This window comes from Ranitomeya imitator, chromosome 8 (genome assembly GCF_032444005.1).
Source record: "Ranitomeya imitator isolate aRanImi1 chromosome 8, aRanImi1.pri, whole genome shotgun sequence".
Taxonomy (NCBI): Eukaryota; Metazoa; Chordata; class Amphibia; order Anura; family Dendrobatidae; genus Ranitomeya; species Ranitomeya imitator.
Window position 1 is genome coordinate 144,617,481 of NC_091289.1, and position 19,729 is coordinate 144,637,209.

General features: G+C 46.5%; 1 protein-coding gene across 2 annotated transcripts in view; it reads left to right on the forward strand.

Annotated features, from left to right (window-relative positions):
• The window catches only part of KLHL20 (kelch like family member 20), a 53,260-nt gene that overhangs the window by 14,548 nt on the left and 18,983 nt on the right, over window positions 1-19,729 (forward strand). For both annotated transcript variants that reach the window (XM_069737499.1, XM_069737501.1), the window contains 5 exons: window positions 8,554-8,712; window positions 9,596-9,690; window positions 15,254-15,369; window positions 15,769-15,952; window positions 16,068-16,211. In XM_069737499.1, coding sequence (XP_069593600.1) covers window positions 8,554-8,712; window positions 9,596-9,690; window positions 15,254-15,369; window positions 15,769-15,952; window positions 16,068-16,211 — 698 coding nt within the window. The remainder of the gene's footprint in view (window positions 1-8,553; window positions 8,713-9,595; window positions 9,691-15,253; window positions 15,370-15,768; window positions 15,953-16,067; window positions 16,212-19,729) is intronic.

Sequence of the window (19,729 nt, forward strand, 5' to 3'; positions counted from 1 at the left end):
ATTTTTTTTCTCAGCCCCCTACTTAAATGCACACCTTTTCCTCCAGAGGCTATGAATGCCATCCTGTGCCAGGATCATGGGCAAGGTACATGTAGTTCTTCAAAACTTATCTACGGGCTTCATAAACTTTATCAGTTGTCAGATAAGTTCTCATAAAGAAGTTGTCCACTTCTTTTTCATTGATGACCTACCCCTGATCAGTCGGGGTCCGACATCTGGCACCTCCGCTAATCAATTATCAGTGGCCGGAAGTACTCTCTTGCGGAGCTGGCCAGCTGCGCAAGTGAGTACTTCCGGCCGTCAACACCGATAACAGCTGACCGGCAGGGGTGCCGCGTGTCCGACCCTGGCTGATCAGACATTGATGACCTATCCCAAGGATAAGTGACCAATGAAAAAGTAGTGGCCAACCTCTTTAAAATTTTAAAGGGCCGTTTAGACGAGCCGACTGCAACCGTCACATGACCACTAATTGCCTACATATATGCCCAATGGCAGGCATTTATAAGCCTACTTAGATAAGCCGACCAGTATTCAGTGCATTCAGACCATTCTGAATTAAATAGAATAATCGGCAGCACATCTCCTGTTTACACTGGACGATGTGCTGCAGAGAGCGATAGTTTTAATTCCGGCATGTGCAAACCAATCTCCCAGCAAAAGAGCATTGTGCTCGCTCGTAGGGTGAATGCAGATAATCTGCCAGCGAGTCACTCCTGATTCTCTACCCGCTTCGTAGGCTTTGTACATACTATCAGGATTGGCTGCAGATATGCCCTGCAAGTCTGCAACAATTTACAGTAAAAAATTTAAAAAAAATCCCCAAATACATGTAGGAGAGAAAATCTTCAAGAAAATCAGAGCATCCTGCAGATCTTCACTGCAGAACTCCCATTGAGCTGAATAGGCTTTGCAAAAATCCATATGCCTTATGCGGAACCCCCATCCCATAATTTACACTTGTGGAACTTATTTGCAGTCGCAGGAATTCATGCAGCAAATCTGCCGTTTGTTAATTCTCTTTATAAAAGTTGCTACACTAATTCTCAGTTGCCCTGTTTGGTATGGATGGTGGCGATCAGCCGATATGGACTTCTCTCTTTTTGCAAAAGCAGAAAGCTGATGCCAGCACCATGTTTTACCAGCAGTAGCATTTACTTAAAAGGAACCCAATATCCGGTTTTAGCCATATAATTTGAGAGCAGCATAGTGTATGGATAGAGACCCTGATTGTAGTAATGTTACTTACTAGGCTGTGTTTTACTGTTTCAATAAAATCAGTGTTTTATCAGCAGGAGATTATCACTACGGGACTAGATGTCTTGTACCTCCTTGTCAACTGCTCTGTATAACCAACCCCACCACTGATTAGCAGGCTTCTGCCTATACAGTGTACACAGCTGCCAATCAGTGCTGTGGGCAGGGTTATACACAGCTCGGCATTCAGAGAACTGCTAGATCTGCAGCAGAGAAAATGGTGATTGTATCAAAATGACAGCAAGTAGCCCAGTAAGTGACACCTCACTGTAATCAGGTTCAGTCCCTTCATCATGCTGCTCTCAGATTACATATTAAAACCAGCGACATATTCCCTTTAATAGTTCTTCCTGGTAATTAAGATGTGCCCGCGACTAGAGGTGATTAGTCGGGATGAGCCCCCGACTAGAGGTAATTAGTCAGGATGTGCCCACGACTAGAGGTAATTAGTCAGGATGAGCCCCCTACTGGAGGTAATTAGTCAGGATGTGCCCGCGACTAGAGGTAATTAGTCGGTATGTTGCCCTGACTAGAGGTAATTAGTCGGTATGTTGCCCTGACTAGAGGTGATTAGTCGGGATGAGCCCCCGACTAGAGGTAATTAGTCAGAATGTGCCCGAGACTAGAGGTAATTAGTCGGGATGAGCCCGTGACTGGAGGTAATTAGTCGGGACGAGCCCGTGACTGGAGGTAATTAGTCGGGACGAGCCCGTGACTGGAGGTAATTAGTCGGGATGAGCCCGTGACTGGAGGTAATTAGTCGGGACGAGCCCACGACTAGAGATGATTAGTCGGGACGAGCCCGTGACTGGAGGTAATTAGTCGGGACGAGCCCGCGACTAGAGGTAATTAGTCGGCGTGTCTCGGGGTATCCTGTGTCTTATAGTTCCCGCTCAATTGCCAGGATCCCCGGGGGCTTTCTGTCTTGTCGTGGTGGATACTCTATGAGATTCTGTTTCAGAGCTCGGGCAGGACGCTCGGCTGTCCGTGTGTTTTTCTTTCCTCTAGCAAGTCTATTTAGAGATCAAACCAGGATTGTGATCATCACGTCCCGATTCACAGGCCATTTGTGGATGGGCGGCAGCCTGAGAAGGTGCAAGCAGTTATGGGGACATTATGGCTCCTGGTAAATATACTCGGGTGCTGCAGGGGGAGGAAAGTGATTGGTTAGCAGGAAGCTGATTCTTTTAGGTCCATAAGTCTTCTAATCCTATAATATTCGCATTTACCTGACTATTCGCTTACTGCTTTATATTCCTGGTGGGTGTCATTTTAGGTGCACGTAGTAATGCATGCACTTACATTAGGTGGTACATTAGATGGTACGGTGGTACATTAGATGGTACGGTGGTACATTAGATGGTACGGTGGTACATTAGATGGTACGGTGGTACATTAGATGGTACGGTGGTACATTAGATGGTAAGGTGGTACATTAGATGGTAAGGTGGTACATTAGATGGTACGGTGGTACATTAGATGGTAAGGTGGTACATTAGATGGTAAGGTGGTACATTAGATGGTACGGTGGTACATTAGATGGTGCGGTGGTACATTAGATGGTACATTAGGTGCTACGGTGGTACATTAGATGCTACGGTGGTACATTAGATGCTACGGTGGTACATTAGATGCTACGGTGGTACATTAGATGCTACGGTGGTAGATTAGATGGTACATTAGATGGTACATTAGATGGTACGGTGATGCATTAGGTGGTACGGTGATGCATTAGGTGGTACGGTGATGCATTAGGTGGTACGGTGATGCATTGGATGGTACGGCGATGCATTAGATGGTACATTAGATGGTATGGTGATGCGTTAGATGGTACGGTGGTGCGTTAGATGGTACGGTGGTACATTAGATGGTACGGTGGTACATTAGGTGGTACATTAGATGGTAAGGTGGTACATTAGATGGTACGGTGGTACATTAGATGGTACGGTGGTACATTAGATGGTACATTAGGTGCTACGGTGGTACATTAGATGCTACGGTGGTACATTAGATGCTACGGTGGTACATTAGATGCTACGGTGGTAGATTAGATGGTACATTAGATGGTACGGTGATGCATTAGGTGGTACGGTGATGCATTAGGTGGTACGGTGATGCATTAGATGGTACGGCGATGCATTAGATGGTACATTAGATGGTATGGTGATGCGTTAGATGGTACGGTGGTGCGTTAGATGGTACGGTGGTGCGTTAGATGGTACGGTGGTGCGTTAGATGGTACGGTGGTGCGTTGGGTGGTACATTAGATGGTACGGTGATGCGTTAGATGGTACGGTGGTCCATTAGGTGATGCGTTAGATGGTACGGTGATGCATTAGATGGTACGGTGGTCTCCTGTTACTCCCTGTGCGTTTCTCAATGCCTCACACACTTTGCTAATTCCAAGCAGATCCTAAATACCCCGTGTTTTTTGGTCTTTGCCTTGTTTGTCTCAGCACAGTGAGGGTGTACAACTCATGTAGTTTTGCATTCTTAAAAGGTGTTTTTGGTTTTCCGAAGACACCAGTTTTGTTGCATAAAAACGTGCACTTTCCTCACCCTCCGAGTGCTGGGTCTCCCCGGCTGGTCCCAGTGTCTTTGTCTGTAGTGCTTGCATCACGTCGACAGCGCCAATCGCCAAGCTCAGCGACTCTGCCCTATTAGATGGAACAAACAGAGCTGTGATTGGCTGCAGAATTGTCAACGTGATGTCAAAAATTCTGTGCTAGACCCGGGGAAGGTGAGTAAAACGCCATTTTTGTTTTTGGGGATGGTTTTTCTGAAAATGGGAAAAACCTCTTTAATGGAGTTGGCCTGTGGTTACAGATCACATCCACTTTATAGATCCTAAAAGTGTACAGTATCTGGAGATAAATGCTGAGCGGTATGACATTATCTTATGGTATGGCGCCACCTAGTGTTCAAGGTGTATAGCACTGTGCACGTCCATGTAGTGAGCGGAATGCTGCTGGTCGCACATGCTCAGTCATTGCACGGACACCAGACAGGAGAGCAGAACTACTTTTCCTGCCTTGGCCCCGCCCACAGGACACTCTGTGCATAATTTACATATTTTGGTGCTCTGTCGACATTTCCTCCAGTTTGTTTATTCTGCAGGGTTATGTAGGATATTGCTATTTTTCCCAGTCCAAACTGTGGTAAAGCAGCGACCTCCCTGAGCTGTTGTAGAAACCCCATAAAGTGATTTCCCGGTATGTTCCTGCACCGTATATCCAGGAGCAGATGACAGGGGTCACGGCGAGCTACGTGTCGGGTTGCGGAGACAGCTGGTGCGCTCGCTGATCTGTCCATGTTTACACAGAGCTGTATATGGCGGCCACCTGGGCATACGCCGCCTGGGTCTCGCCCCCTACACCGACAGCTCTGCGCGCTGCAGCTTTAAGGAAAGATTGGGAAAATACTTTTCCATTTGTCGGTCTATAAGACGGCCAGACAGCAGAGAAATAAAGAAATGCTCATGTACCATATGCTGCAGGCACGGTAATGTGGCCAATTCCTCATCACCCTGAGTGCCCCTGGTCTGTGCCAGCATTAATACCCTGCTGCCAGCCACACAACCCCAGCATTCATTTAGAATAGAGGCTCAGATTGAATTAATTGGAGTACTGGTATCACACTGCAGCCCCTGATATGACATTTAAAGGGGTTGTCCACTACTAGACAACCCCTTAAAGAGAATTTGTCACTAGGTTTTTGCCACCTAATCTGAGAGCAGCATAATGAAAGGGCAGAGACACTGATTCCAGTGATGTCACTTGGCTGCTTGCTGTAGCTGTGATAATCTCCTGCTGATTAAGCAATGATTTTATCACTAGAGGACTAGTAAACCTGTTGCCATGTAATCCTCCATATTTAGGAGATCTGTATAACCCTCGCCTCCACCACTGATTGGCTGTTTTCTGCCTATGCACAGTGTACACAGAGCTGCCAATCAGTGGTGTGGGCGGGATTATACAGAGCTCAGCATTCAGAGAACTGCTAGATCTGCAGCAGGTAAAACAGCGGTTTTATCAAAACTGCAGCTGGCAGCCCAGTAAGTGACACATCGCTGGAATCGGGGTCTCTGCCCCTACATCACGGTGCTCTCAAATGAGGTAGCAAAATCTAATGACATATTACCATTAATGGGTTCAGGTAAGTGAATAAAATGAATAAAAAAATTGATTTTTTTCTTATTAGGCAAAAATGTGAACAAAATGCAACTGAATCATCAGGATGTGGTGCTGATCCTGGAGAGGGGTAGCCATTTTTTCATTCTATTTTTCACCTCCCTGAGCCTATTAATAACTGGACAGTCCTTGTCAGAATTGTCCTTCGTGCAGGTTTTAGAGTTGCTGCAAATTGATCTTAGATGTGAGAAGATGACATTGCACATGTCCGGGCCTTAAGGTACCTTCACACTCAGCGACGCTGCAGCGATACCGACAACGATGTCGATCGCTGCAGCGTCGCTGGAGAGCTGTCACACAAACAGCTCTCCAGCGACCAACGATCCTAAAGTCCCCGGGTAACAAGGGTAAACATCGGGTTACTAAGCGCAGGGCCGCGCTTAGTAACCCGATGTTTACCCTGGTTACCAGCGTAAAAGTAGAAAAAAACATAAACACTACATACTTACCTACCGCTGTCTGTCCCCGGCGCTCTGCTTCTCTGCACTCCTCCTGCACTGACTGTGAGCACAGCGGCCGGAAAGCAGAGCGGTGACGTCACCGCTCTGCTTTCCGGCTGACCGACGCTCACAGCCAGTACAGGAGGAGTGCAGAGCACAGCGTCGGGGACAGACGCCGGAATGTAAGTATGTAGTGTTTGTTTTTTTTACTTTTAGCATGGTAACCAGGGTAAACATCGGGTTACTAAGCGCGGCCCTGCGCTCAGTAACCCGATGTTTACCCTGGTTACCAGTGAAGACATCGCTGGATCGGTGTCACACACGCCGATCCAGCGATGTCTGCAGGGAGTCCAGCGACGAAATAAAGTTCTGGACTTTCCTCAGCGACCAACGATCTCCCAGCAGGGGCCTGATCGTTGGTCGCTGTCACACATAACTATTTCTTTAACGATATCATTGCTACGTCACAAAAAGCAACGATATCGTTGACGATATCGTTATGTGTGAAGGTACCTTTAGAATACGTTGGCAGAGATGCAAGAAGGTCCGTTATTTACATAGGACTTCACCATTTTGCCCGGATTTCCTCTGCATGTGACGCAGGCAGTGACTGCTGATCCGTCAGCATTGCCCCTGTGTTTGCAGAGTGTTGCTGACTGCTGGCACGTTAATGCTTTGTGCCAAGAAATGGAGCAGCTGATGGGTAGGAGAGGGTTCTGGCAAGGACACTGCCTTATTTTAGTGCCTTTGGAGTCTGAGCAGCTGCTGGGGGGAAGGTGATGAGCAGAGACTTCTCTGCTCGCGTTACTCTAATCTGTCAATTCAATTAACTTTTATTCCGTTTTCTTTTTTTTCCTCCAGATAAACTTTAGTAGTTCACACGTGCACTAGCCGTTACTTATTTAATGGGATTTGTGGTTTTGGCTGCATTTTGACGGAGTCAGCAGTAGTGCTCATCGGGCCAGTTGCAAAAAAAAAAGCCACGGTTCAGACCATCGTCTACATTGCATCCCTCCACTAGGCGACCATGGTGCAGATCTTATGTTCCAGTATTGTATGCGGAAAATCTGCTCCGTGTTTCAGGACTAGCAAAGTGGTTGAAATTTTGTAACCTCTCATCCACAAGCTGCGGAGGCCGAGCGCAAGCTGCGGAGGCCGAGCGCAGCATCGTCTCACAAGTCACCGGGGACGGTCCCATTGGATTCTCCCTGATCAGCTACATTGTAAGATCTTCTCATATTGTTCTTCAGGAAGAGACCTGTAAACCAAATTGGGCATTGAGAAGTAATTAGTAAATTCCCGTTATTAATAAACAGAAGGCTCTTTTATTTTAAGGTTATTCTAGGCTTTCCTAAAAGTATAGTATTTTTACAGGTGACTTTATACTTTCACATCCATAATTAAAGGGGTTCCCTCATGTTGTTAAATGGGTAAAATTGCAAAGTGCTAGTGAAAGCAAGTACTGTAGTTTTGCAATTTTAGCTCTTATCAAAAAGTCTCTCCATTCTTGAAAAATGGAAGGATTTATTTAATCTTTTTTTTTTACGTTTTAGGATAACATACAATGTAAAAGGAAATGTCGATTGCTTATTACAGGTTACAAAAAAGAACTTACAGGCAGGTAATTGCTGCCTACCTGCCTGTTGTGCCTGGCGCCAATCTCACAAACCGCTCCTGCCAGCTATTCATTGGCTTCCGCTGTCGACAGAGCAAAGGCTTCTCTTCCTCTCTCCTCTGTTGACGGAGCGTGACTGCTGATGTCATGCTGATTGAAAAGGAGTCAGCTGTCAATCAACATGACATCCGCAGAGCAACCTGGAAGTGGAAAAGCTGCTCTGTTCATGTGGAGCAGCTGAATCGCCGGGAGGAGCGGTCGGTGGTGATTCTCAGCCGACACTGAGTAGAACAGGCAGATAGTTGCCTCTGCTTGTTAGTTCTCCTCTGGCGCGCCTGCCCTCCTCTGGCGCGCCTGCCCTCCTCTGGCGCGCCTGCGCTCCTCTGGCGCGCCTGCGCTCCTCTGGCGCGCCTGCCCTCCTCTGGCGCGCCTGCCCTCCTCTGGCGCACCTGCCCTCCTCTGGCGCTCCTGCACTCCTCTGGCACTCCTGCCCTCCTCTGGCGCGCCTGCCCTCCTCTGGCGCTCCTGCCCTCCTCTGGCGCTCCTGCCCTCCTCTGGCGTTCCTGCCCTCCTCTGGCGCTCCTGCCCTCCTCTGGCGTTCCTGCCCTCCTCTGGCCCTCCTGCCCTCCTCTGGCCCTCCTGCCCTCCTCTGGCGCTCCTGCCCTCCTCTGGCGCTCCTGCCCTCCTCTGGCGTTCCTGCCCTCCTCTGGCCCTCCTGCCCTCCTCTGGCGCTCCTGCCCTCCTTTGGCGCTCCTGCCCTCCTCTGGCGCAGCTGAGACAAAGCTGCCAGTGCTTGCAGTATGGAAGAGAGCTCCGTTTGGTCCAGCATCGCGACCAGGCTACTAGCCTGAATTGTCAGTAGTCAGGAGCGCACCTCTGCTCCCTTCATCCTCGACAAGCAGTAGGTCGGAAGGTGCAAGAGCAGTGCACTCGTGAATAAAGGTCATGAGAAACCTCTTTAACACCTGTCATCTATGAGGTTTACTTGTCAGAATCCATGTACTACATACTAAACACTCCGCTCACGCTGTACATGGCTTTGCTCTTGCAGGTTATGGAAAGTGAGGAGTTTATGCTTCTCCCCGCCAACCAACTGATCGACATCATTTCCAGTGATGAGCTCAATGTGCGCAGTGAGGAGCAGGTCTTCAATGCCGTCATGGCCTGGGTGAAGTACAGCATTCAGGAGCGCCGGCCGCAACTCCCACAGGTACCGGAGAAGACGAGTCCTAACACGTGCACCATAAGACTCCAGGCTTGAGCATGCTGAGGTTTTTCTTTTTGTGTGCAATATATCCAAGAAGAGTTCCAGCATTGACTAGCTGCCCCCGATACTAGAGCTACCGTGCACATGTCATGCGGATTTGGGAATAAAGCCTGACGCCCCCATACACATGCGCGCTGGGGGTAGAATAGAGTACACCAAATATTCGGCTCGTTTTGAGAAACACTTAAGTGAAGGTCCGCTCTGAATATGAAGAGTCAAGATGGCTTCCCAACGTCTTACAATCTTTGTGGATCCATTTATTTATTTATTTTTATTTTTGTAGTGGGGAAAACCAGTTTCCAGGTTTGATCAAGTAAGACCGAATACATTTGATTACCCCACCCCCAAATTAAAGGGGTTGTCTGTTCTTAGAATAAAGTCTGCAGTCACTCTGTGTAAGAGCAATCTGACGAATTGTGAGAGGATGCAATAAGCGCACTGTCACTATTCCCCTGTATGCCCCGTGCAAGTGAGCAACTGCATGACCATATGTAGGCGATTTGCATTCATATGCCAACTAGTCTCATCTAGATTCTCTTAATCGAAGTGAATTGAGAAGGTGGACTAGACTAGTTGGTACCTGACCACAAGTATGCAAATCGCACATGTAAAGTCACGTGACCTCCCTCCCACACAGGGCATAAAGGAGAATCCTGACAGTGTGCACATCTCCGACAGCTCAGTACCTGCCCATTGCTGCCGATCTCTATGTGGCTGCTATAAAGAACTTGCAGCATTTTAGTTGCATTAAAGTAGTAATAGAAAAGACACATTTGCTGTCCTGTTTAGATTATCTGGTTCCAAGGTGTTTTCTTCTTTTCTGTAGGTTTTACAGCACGTCCGATTGCCATTGTTAAGCCCAAAATTCTTAGTAGGGACAGTGGGGTCTGATCCACTGATTAAAAGTGATGAAGAATGCAGGTACGTTACCCTCTGTGTGCCGAAGTATTCTGATGTTTTGTCCTCTAGTTGGTCATCATACAATGTTAGTTGGACGGGACCTCCGGGGTCTTCGTGTCCAACCCCCTGCTCAATGCAGGATTCACTAAACCATCTCAAACAGATCTCTGTCGAGTCTCTGAAGACTTCCATTGAAGGAAAACTCGCCACCTCTCATGGCAGCCTGTTCCACTCATTGATCACCCTCACTGTCAAAATGGTTTTTCTAATATCTAATCTGTATCTTCCCCCTTAAAGTTTCATTCCATTGCTTCTCGTGTTTCCATGTGCAAATGAGAATAATGATAATCCCTCTACACTGTAACATCCCTTCAGATATTTGTAGACAGCTATTAAGTCTCCTCTTGGCCTTCTCTTTTGCAGGCTAAACATTCCCAGATCCTTTAACCGTTCCTCGTAGGACATACTTTGCAGTCCACTCACCATCCTAGTAGCTCTTCTCTGAACTTGCACCAGTTGGTTATCTCATTGTCTATTGTACTATGCATCACATGATTCATCCTGATCACTACCTGCCATATAGAACAAAAGATGGCTTTTTTTTTGTTTTTTTTTGTTTGACAGCTCAAATCTACACCTAAAAAATCATTGATTTGTAAATAATTTGCGTTTATGCATTTGTTTTCTACTCTTACTAAAAGAAAAATGATTACTTTTGATCATTCCCGATGACCAGTTGCATAAGGGTGTGGTCGCAGGTCCGTTTGTAGGTCGGTGTGCTGCCCAATTATTTATTTTTTTCATCATATTCTAAACCTCAACATCAGATACTCGTTTTTTGTTTTTTCTGATTATTGATTATCACGATTGTGTGAATGGACAGGTGACATTCTATGCGTACAACTGCTGTCCGATTAAAAGATTAGACAGAACTCGGATATGTGAATGCTCCCTAACGCTGACTGTTATGAGATCTGAAACCTGTATAACATGTTAAAGGGGTTGTCTGGCGATGTGATTGCACACTTGTATATCCTCAGAGTACGTCATGATTCTCCGGTACAAGTGCAGAGCGGGCGGTCATGCAACTTGCATACCTCCGGCCACATTCCGACTAGACGTGTCCGGCCTCAGTTTATTGAGCAAGGCCACGTACGTCTAGTCTGCACTTGACTATATATTATGTGTTCTGCTTATATAACGCAAAAATTCCACTGAACGTTTCTAACCTCATCATCACTGTCCCCATTGGGGCTCACAACCTAAATTCCCTATCAGTATGTATTTGGAATGTGAGAGGAAACCGGAGAACTTGGAGGAAACCCACGCAAACACGGGGAGAACATACAAACTCCTTGCAGATGTTGTCCTTGGTGGGATTTGAATCTAGGACCTCAGCGCTGCAAAGCAACAGTGCTAACCACTGAGCCACCGTCCTGCCCTATGCATGCAAATTGCAGAATCCAGTACTCACAAGTCTGCAGTCACATAGAGCGACTGAAGACTTGTTCGGCATAGTTTGACAGCGTGCTTTGTACCCAAGATGGACTCGCAGAATTCTGAAGTTTGTTTTTAAATATGCAGAAAAACATAAGGTATACTAACTCCAAGTGCAAAATTATTAACGTTCGGATTTGCAAAGATCCGGATGATTCACTTTAAATAGTTATTTTCAACAAACATGTTGTACCCTATCCAATGAATAGGGAACAACTTGCTGACCTCAGTAATCCCAAGATGGGCTCTAGCCCTATGACCGAGGCTTTGCAGCCCTGCCCTGAATGTTGTGGGGATGTCATGCACGGCCTTCATGCTCTTCATTGTCTATGGGACTAGATGAGAGCCGTACTTAGCAGTTCCATAGACAATGAATGGAGCAAAGCTGCAAAGTTACATTCTCGGTGTACCAGAGCTCCTATCTTAGGATTGCTGGGGGTCCCAGTGGTCATATACCCTACCATCATTAAGTTATCTCCTATCCTGTAAATAGGGGATAACTATATTTCTGTAAAGGGTTATTTAAAAAAACACATCTGTGTTGGCAATGCTACACGGAGGGGAAAATGTATGCATAAAGATAGAAAAGTATCCCACTAGCGCCATCCTTCTTCCCCAACCCCGGTCCACCATCCACAAACCTCATCCCCTACCCTACCTCACATCGAAACCTTAATAATCTTACTAATATTGATTGCACTCCTTCATCCCCTTCTTTTAATTGTGCCCTTTGGAATCCACGGTCTGTATGCAACAAGCTTCCTTTCCTACACAATTACTTTCTGAAAAACTCTCTGAATCTGTTGGCCCTCACGGAAACCTGGATTCAGGATTCTGACACTGTCTCTCCTGCTACCATTTCCCATGGTGGCTTACAATTCTCCCATTCCCCGAGACCAACAAACAGACCTGGTGGTGGAGCTGGCATACTCCTGTCCCCACAATGCACCTTCCAGGTCATCCCCCCAGTTCCATCACTCTCATTCCCTTCTTTTGAAGTCCACACCATCAGGCTCTTTCGTCCCCTCTCCCTCAGAGTAGCGGTCATATACCGGCCCCCAGGCTCACCCACCCACTTCCTGGACCATTTCTCTGCCTGGCTGCCGCACTTCATGTCCTCAGAACTACCAACCCTTATCCTGGGAGACTTCAATATCCCCATCAACAGCCTCACTTCCACATCTGCATCCCAACTTCTATCCACTTCTCTCGGCCTCTCACAGCTCTCAACCTCTGAAACACACAGACGGTAACACCCTGGACCTGATTCTCGCCCGGCTCTGCTCAATCTCCTGCTTAGATAACTCACCGCTTCCCCTCTCTGACCACAACATCCTCTCCTTCACACTCACAAATCCTCGCTCACCCCAGCACCCTCCTACCTGTCATTCAGTCAGAAATCTACAAGCCATTAACCCTCTTACACATTCAGACTCCCTACACTCATCATTGTCCCCAATATCTTCGTTTTCCTGTCCTGATCTGGCTGTACATCACTACGATGACACTCTTAGAAGCACCCTTGACCAAGTAGCTCACCTCACCCTCAGAACCTCCAAACACAGAGTGAAACAGCCTTGGCTCACATCGCAAACCCGATTTCTCCAGCGATGCTCTAGGTGTGTTGAACGTTTATGGAGGAAAACATGCACACCAGAAGACTTCATACACTTCAAATTTATGTTAAGGACCTATAACTCTGCCCTTCACCTCGCCAAACAGACCTACTTTACCACCCTGATCTCCTCACTATCCAACAACCCCAAGAACCTTTTTGACACCTTTCACTCCCTCCTCAGGCCAAAAGCACAAGCCCCTATCACAGATATTTGTGCTGGTGACCTGGCCTCCCACTTTATAGAGAAAATAAACAATATCCGTCAGGAAATCCGCTCCCAATCACCAAGTTCAGTGACTCCCATCCCTCCCCTCATTTCCCCTGGCTCACTCTCCACATTCGATCCCATCACAGAAGAAGAAGTCTCCAAGCTCCTCTTCTCGTTCGACTACATGCACTACCGACCCCATTCCCTCACACCTCCTCCAGTCTCTCTCTCCAGTCGTCACAAGTCACCTAACTACAATCTTTAATCTCTCCCTCTCCTCTGATATTTTCCCCTCCTCCTTCAATCACTTTATCATTACTCCATTACTAAGGAAACCCGCCCTCGACCCATCCTGCACAAACAACTACAGGCCAGTCTCCAATCTCCCCTTCATCTCTAAACTCTTGGAGTGCCTGATATACTCCCGCCTTACCCGTTACCTCTCCACTCACTCCCTCCTAGACCCTTCACAGTCCGGGTTCCGCCCCCTACATTCGACATAAACTGCACTCATCAAAGTGACCAACGACTTCCTGACAGCAAAACGTAATGGTGACCACTCTCTGCTCATTCTTCTCGATCTTTCTGCAGCTTTCGACACTGTTGACCACCCTCTCCTGCTCTCTAGGCTCCAGTCACTTGGCATTAAGGACACTGCTCTCTCCTGGTTCTCCTCCTACCTTTCTGACCGCTCCTTCAGTGTTCTGTTCTCTGGCTCCACTTCATCTCCTCTTCCTCTTGCTGTCGGGGTACCTCAGGGCTCAGTCCTTGGCCCCCTTCTCTTCTCTCTCTACACGGCCCCAATTGGACAGACCATCAGCAGATTTGGCTTTCAGTACCATCTTTATGCCGACAACCCACAACTACGTCATCCCCTGGCCTTACTCCTGCTGTACTACAGAACGCCACTGACTGTCTATCCGCAGTCTCCAATATCATGTCCGCTCTCTATCTGAAACTCAACCTCTCCAAAACTGAACTACTTCTACTCCCACCATCTACTAACCTCCCTAAATCTGACATTTCCCTCTCCATAGGTGGCACCATAATAACACCCCGGCAGCAGGTGCGCTGTCTGGGTGTTATGTTTGACTCCGATCTCTCCTTCACCTCCAATATACAATCTCTTGCCCGCTCGTGCCGCTTACACCTAAAGAACATCTCTAGAATCCGCCCTTTTCTCACCATGGAGACAACTAAAACCCTCACTGTCGCCCTGATCCACTCCCGTCTGGACTACTGTAACGCTCTATTAATTGGCCTCCCCCTCACTCGACTTTCCCCTCTCCAGTCCATCCTTAATGCAGCAGCCAGGGTCGTCCATCTGGCTAATCGTTACTCGGACGCGTCCGCTCTTCACCAGTCGTTACACTGGCTGCCCATTCACTACAGGATACAATTCAAAGTACTTGTTCTCACCCACAAAGCTCTCCACAGTGCGGCACCCCCTTACATCTCCCTCATTTCTGTCTATCGGCCTAACAGACCGCTGCGCTCTGCAAATGACTTTCGACTAACCTCTGCACTAATCCGCACCTCCCACTCCCGACTCCAAGACTTCTTCCCTGCTGCGCCAATCCTCTGGAATGCTCTACCCCAAGATATTAGGACCATCCACAATTTGCAGTTTTAGGCGCTCGCTCAAAACACATTTGTCCAGAGCGGCCCATCATGTTCACTAATCAAAGTCATTTTATGTTTGTGTGTAGCCCATTCACTATCTCCATCTATCCCCCACCCACTGAAGATGGCTGGATCATCATTGTAAATACATCATTGTAAATACACACCTGTACTTTGTATCTCCCCCACCTCATTGTAGATTGTAAGCTCTCACGAGCAGGGTCATCTTATTTCGCTTTAATTATTGTATTGTTAACATTGTTACTTATGTCTGTTGTGTTTGAAACTGTTAAACTGTAAAGTGCTGCGGAATATGTTAGCGCTATATAAATAAAGATTATTATTTATGTACCTTCTAAATCAATGTCTGACGTCTTAACGAGCCTTGCAACCCGACTAGGGATACTCGCCTTGACCCTCATTGGTGTAAAGATGGGTTTGGCTCTCTGGATCAGTCAGAAGTAATGCTATATACCCCAATCCCCAAATGGAGAAAATTAAATAAAATCTAAAAATTACTGTGAGTGACCAGGCATCACCGAATGAAATCAGAAAAAACATGTCTGTTTATGAAAGGAAGGGAGAAATTCAGCCATCATTTCATATGTACTTTTATATACTTCTTTTTTTTTTTATAGAGACTTGGTGGATGAAGCCAAGAACTATCTTCTGCTTCCTCAGGAGCGTCCATTAATGCAGGGTCCCAGAACGAGACCTCGGAAGCCCATCCGTTGTGGGGAGGTGCTGTTTGCAGGTACGTTTGGCAGGTCTTCCTTAAAGGGGGTTGGACATAAATGAAGATGCAAAAGGAAACCTTTTAAGAGTGAGCGTCATCTTACTTTTTATTTAATAAATCGGTAGTACACGTGAAAAGAAGAAACTTTGTAATATATGTTATTATCGAAATCTGCTTCTTTCTCTGCTGGGACTGAGTTGCTATTTGATAACACTTAGTGATGAGCAAACGTGCCTAAAAAACAGGCAACGCCGACACGTGTTGTGACTGTCGAACAGCCGCAACATATGCAGCCGCGGCGACTTGAACTTATTTTTCGAGCACGCCGAAGACACTCGGCACACATTCGCTCATCACTAATGACACCCAAATCCCAGGAAACCCCTGAACAGGTTTAATGTTCTTTTTCCTTTACAGTCGGGGGATGGTGTAGCGGTGATGCCATTTCTAGCGTAGAACGGTACGACCCTCAGACCAATGAGTGGCGAATGGTGGCCTCTATGAGCAAAAGGCGCTGTGGGGTCGGCGTTAGTGTTTTAGATGATCTTCTGTACGCAGTGGGCGGCCACGATGGATCTTCATACCTCAACAGTGTAGAAAGGTACTTTTTATTTATCTCTATTTTATATTCTGATTTAGCAATTTTTTTTATATAGGACATTGTTGGATATTTTGTAATTCTTTGTTGAAATAATCTGACTTTTTTTAAATTTTAGATACGACCCAAAGACAAACCAGTGGAGCAGCGATGTGGCACCAACCAGCACTTGCAGGACGAGTGTTGGCGTTGCGGTTTTAGGCGGGTATCTTTATGCCGTAGGCGGTCAGGATGGTGTCTCTTGTCTCAACATTGTAGAAAGGTATAAATAATAGTTTTTAATTCTTTTGTTTACTATATTTTTGTACTTTTATGGGAGATAAATATATTTTAAGGCGACCGCTACACTAAAGGGCCCGTTCATCACTTTCCATTTATTGAAGTTACTGGTTTCCTTTTTTTTTTCCTTTTTTTTTTTTTTGATACTTTTCAACACTAAGGCCATGTTCACACAGTGCGTTTTTTACTGCGGAACCGCAGCGGTTTTGCCGCTGCGGTTCCGCAGCTGTTTTCCATGCAGGGTACATAACAATGTAACCCTATGGAAAACAGTCACTGCTGTGCACATGATCCGGAATTTCGTTTAAAAAGCCGCGCAGAATAGCTGCGGCAAAAAAGAAGGAGCATGTCACTTCTTTTTCCTGAACCGCAGCGGTTCTACACCCATAGACCTCCATTGTGAGGTCAAAACCGCAGTAAAACCCGCAGATCAAAAATATATCTGCGGGTTTTACTGCGATTTGATGTGCAGAACCGCTGCAGCAGGAAGTGCGGGGGAGCGGGCGGAAGTGCGTGGGCGGAGTGTGGCTGCCCCCCCGTGCTCCGATCCCGCCCCCCACCCCCGTGCTCCGATGCCCCCCCCCCCCAGTGCTCCGATGCCCCCCCCCCCCAGTGCTCCGATGCCCCCCCCGTGCCCTAATCTCCCCCCCTTATACTTACCCGGTGTCCGTCCGGCCGTCTTCTCCCTGGGCGCCGCCATCTTGCAAAATGGCGGGCGCATGCGCAGTGCGCCCGCCGAATCTGCCGGCTGGCAGATTCACTCCAAAGTGCATTTTGATCACTGAGATATAACCTATCTCAGTGATCAAAATAAAAAAATAGTAAATGACACCCCCCCACACTTTGTCACCCCCATTGGTAGGGACAATAAAAAAATTAAGAATTTTTTTTTTTCACTAAGGTTAGAATAGGGTTAGGGTTAGGGTTAGAAAACTGCATAAAAAAAAAAAGGATCAAAAAACGCATCAAAAAACGCATCAAAAAAGGACCAAAAAAAGGACCTGCGTTTTCTGCCAAGAGCTGCAGTTTTTAAAAAAAACAGTCCTGAAAAAAAAAGGATGGAAATCCTGAACGTGTGAACATACCCTAAGTGTCAGAAGTCCTTTTGAAAAGTTGCTAATTTGAAAGCCCCTCCAGAAACCTTAGTCCTGACAGGGACTCCGTTGAGATGCGTCAAAAAATGCAACAATTGGTAAAAATTGCTTTTTATTAGTCTGTCTAAAATATCTGCATAAGCAAAGTGGTCAGGGAAAAAATAACAAAAAGACTTAAAATGGTGATCCAGCACCTAGTTATCAATCCTTACACCCTAACCACTTTTGTAATTTAATATATACTGCACAATACCCTAAATCTCTTTAAAAAATAAAAAAAATCTGTAATTTTTTTTTTTTTATGTTTTATTTTTATTTTTTTTACTATGCTTCCTGTGACTTTTCTTTTGAGTGGCATCACAGGAGGCTAGGGCTGCACTCACTCCCAGCAGCGTCCATCGCCCCTTCTGGAACAGTACTTCACAGTGGGCATCGCTGCAGTTACTCGTTAGTTTCTTGCATCGCCTCCCCCTTTTGAAGATGTCTTAAATACACCACGCCAAACATATCATCAGCAAGGGGTGGTGGCAGACGCTGGAAGTGACACCAGGACTGCCCCACAGCTTCTAGCACTGCTCTCAAGCAAATGCGTCATTAGGGGGTGTCACTGGTGTCACTCACTGCTTCTATGTCTTCCCATGACGACGTCTTTCACTTAGAAGCTGCGGCGGAGATAGAATCAGAGAGCCAGTGCTGCACTCGCATCTCCCACAGTATCCATCACCCAGGATCTAGGATGTCTTCAGAGGGGGCAGCAATGCAAAAAAAAAAAAAAAACTACTGAGTAACTGTGGCGCTGCTCCATATGATATCCTGTTCCAGAAGGGGTGATGGATGGTGCCTGGAATGAGCGCAGCCTCCTGTGACATCACGTTTGAGACTCCTCTCTAACAAAGCGTCACAGGAAGTACAGTAAAAAAACATATTTAGGGAGAAGTGTAGGTTGTTCTTTAATAAAGTAAATTACAAAAGTGGTTAGGGTGTGTAGATGGATAGATAAAAAATAAATTTAATGTGCTGGACCTGCTCTTTAAAAAAAGAAAGGTAAGTTAAAAAAGAAGCACAAAATGTTTAGAGAATAAGGTGCAAATACAAAAGCCACTAAAAAGGAGAATGTTAATCTCCAGAAAACAAGAAGAACAGCAATGCTGAATCTGGGCCTAAGATTTTTCATTTGAGTGTGCTTAAAGAAGTACTCCCATTTTGCAGTCACCATATTATATAGCACTCTGTACTTACAATTGCTCACTTTGCCTTTCTACCCAGTAAATTCTTCTTATCTCTGCTCTAGCTAGAAATGGGATGTCTCTGTTTCTGCATTTATCATTCCCCTCTTCAACTCCTGACCCAGCTGCTCCGCTCCTTCCCCCGCCAGGGACTTCGCGGTGACTGATGACTCATGCAGGGAAAAGAGACTTCCTGTTTCTACATAGAGCTTAGAAGGATTCACCTAGTCTGGTTTTTAATTATATGATGTCACAGACCTAATGGAAAAGAGAAGAGTTAAAGCTACTTTCACACATCAGGTTTTCAGTGTCAGGCTAAATCCGGCGAATGTTGGAAAAACTGGATCCGGCGCAGGTTGTGAAAAACTGATGTGACGGATCCGTTTTTTTTGACGGATATGGCTAGCATATCTAGATTATTGGACAAAAAAAAAAATTGGAGCATGCTCAGTTTAAAAAAATGGATCAGGCCGCCGGATCCGCCTTTTTCCGGACCTTCCGGCTCCCATAGGCTTCCATTCTAGCACCGGATCCGGCGCTTCAAGCTTTTTCGCCGGAGACAAAAAACGTTGCTATGGACGGTTTTTCAAGAAACCGGAAGCTGCAGATTTGCCAGATCCGGACGAAACGCAATATCATCTGGTGCAATCCGGCACTAATACAGTTGTGGCCAAAAGTATTGACACCCCTGCAATTCTGTCAAATAATACTCAGTTTCTTCCTGAAAATGATTGCGAAGGCCTGTTTCACACGTAAGTGGCTCCGGTACGTGTGGTGACAGTTTCCTCACGTACCGGAGACACTGACTCACGTAGACACTTTAAAATAAATGTGTCTCTGCACATGTCAGCGTGTTTTCACAGACCGTGTGTCCGTTTGCAAAACACGGAGACATGTCAGTGTTCGTGGGAGCGCACGGATCACACGGACCCATTAAAGTCAATGGGTCCGTGTAAACACGTGTGCCATCCGTGTGCTGTCCGTGTGCATTTTTCCTGTCGTAGGGTTAAAATTGTAAAAATTGTTGCAATACACGGACAGCACACGGACCCTAAAAACGTACTCACGGACATCACACGGATCCCACACGGTTGGCCTACGTGAGAACATGGACACGAATAACTCTGGTACCGTTTTCTCCGGTACCGGAATTATCTGGACGTGTGAGACTCTCCAAACAC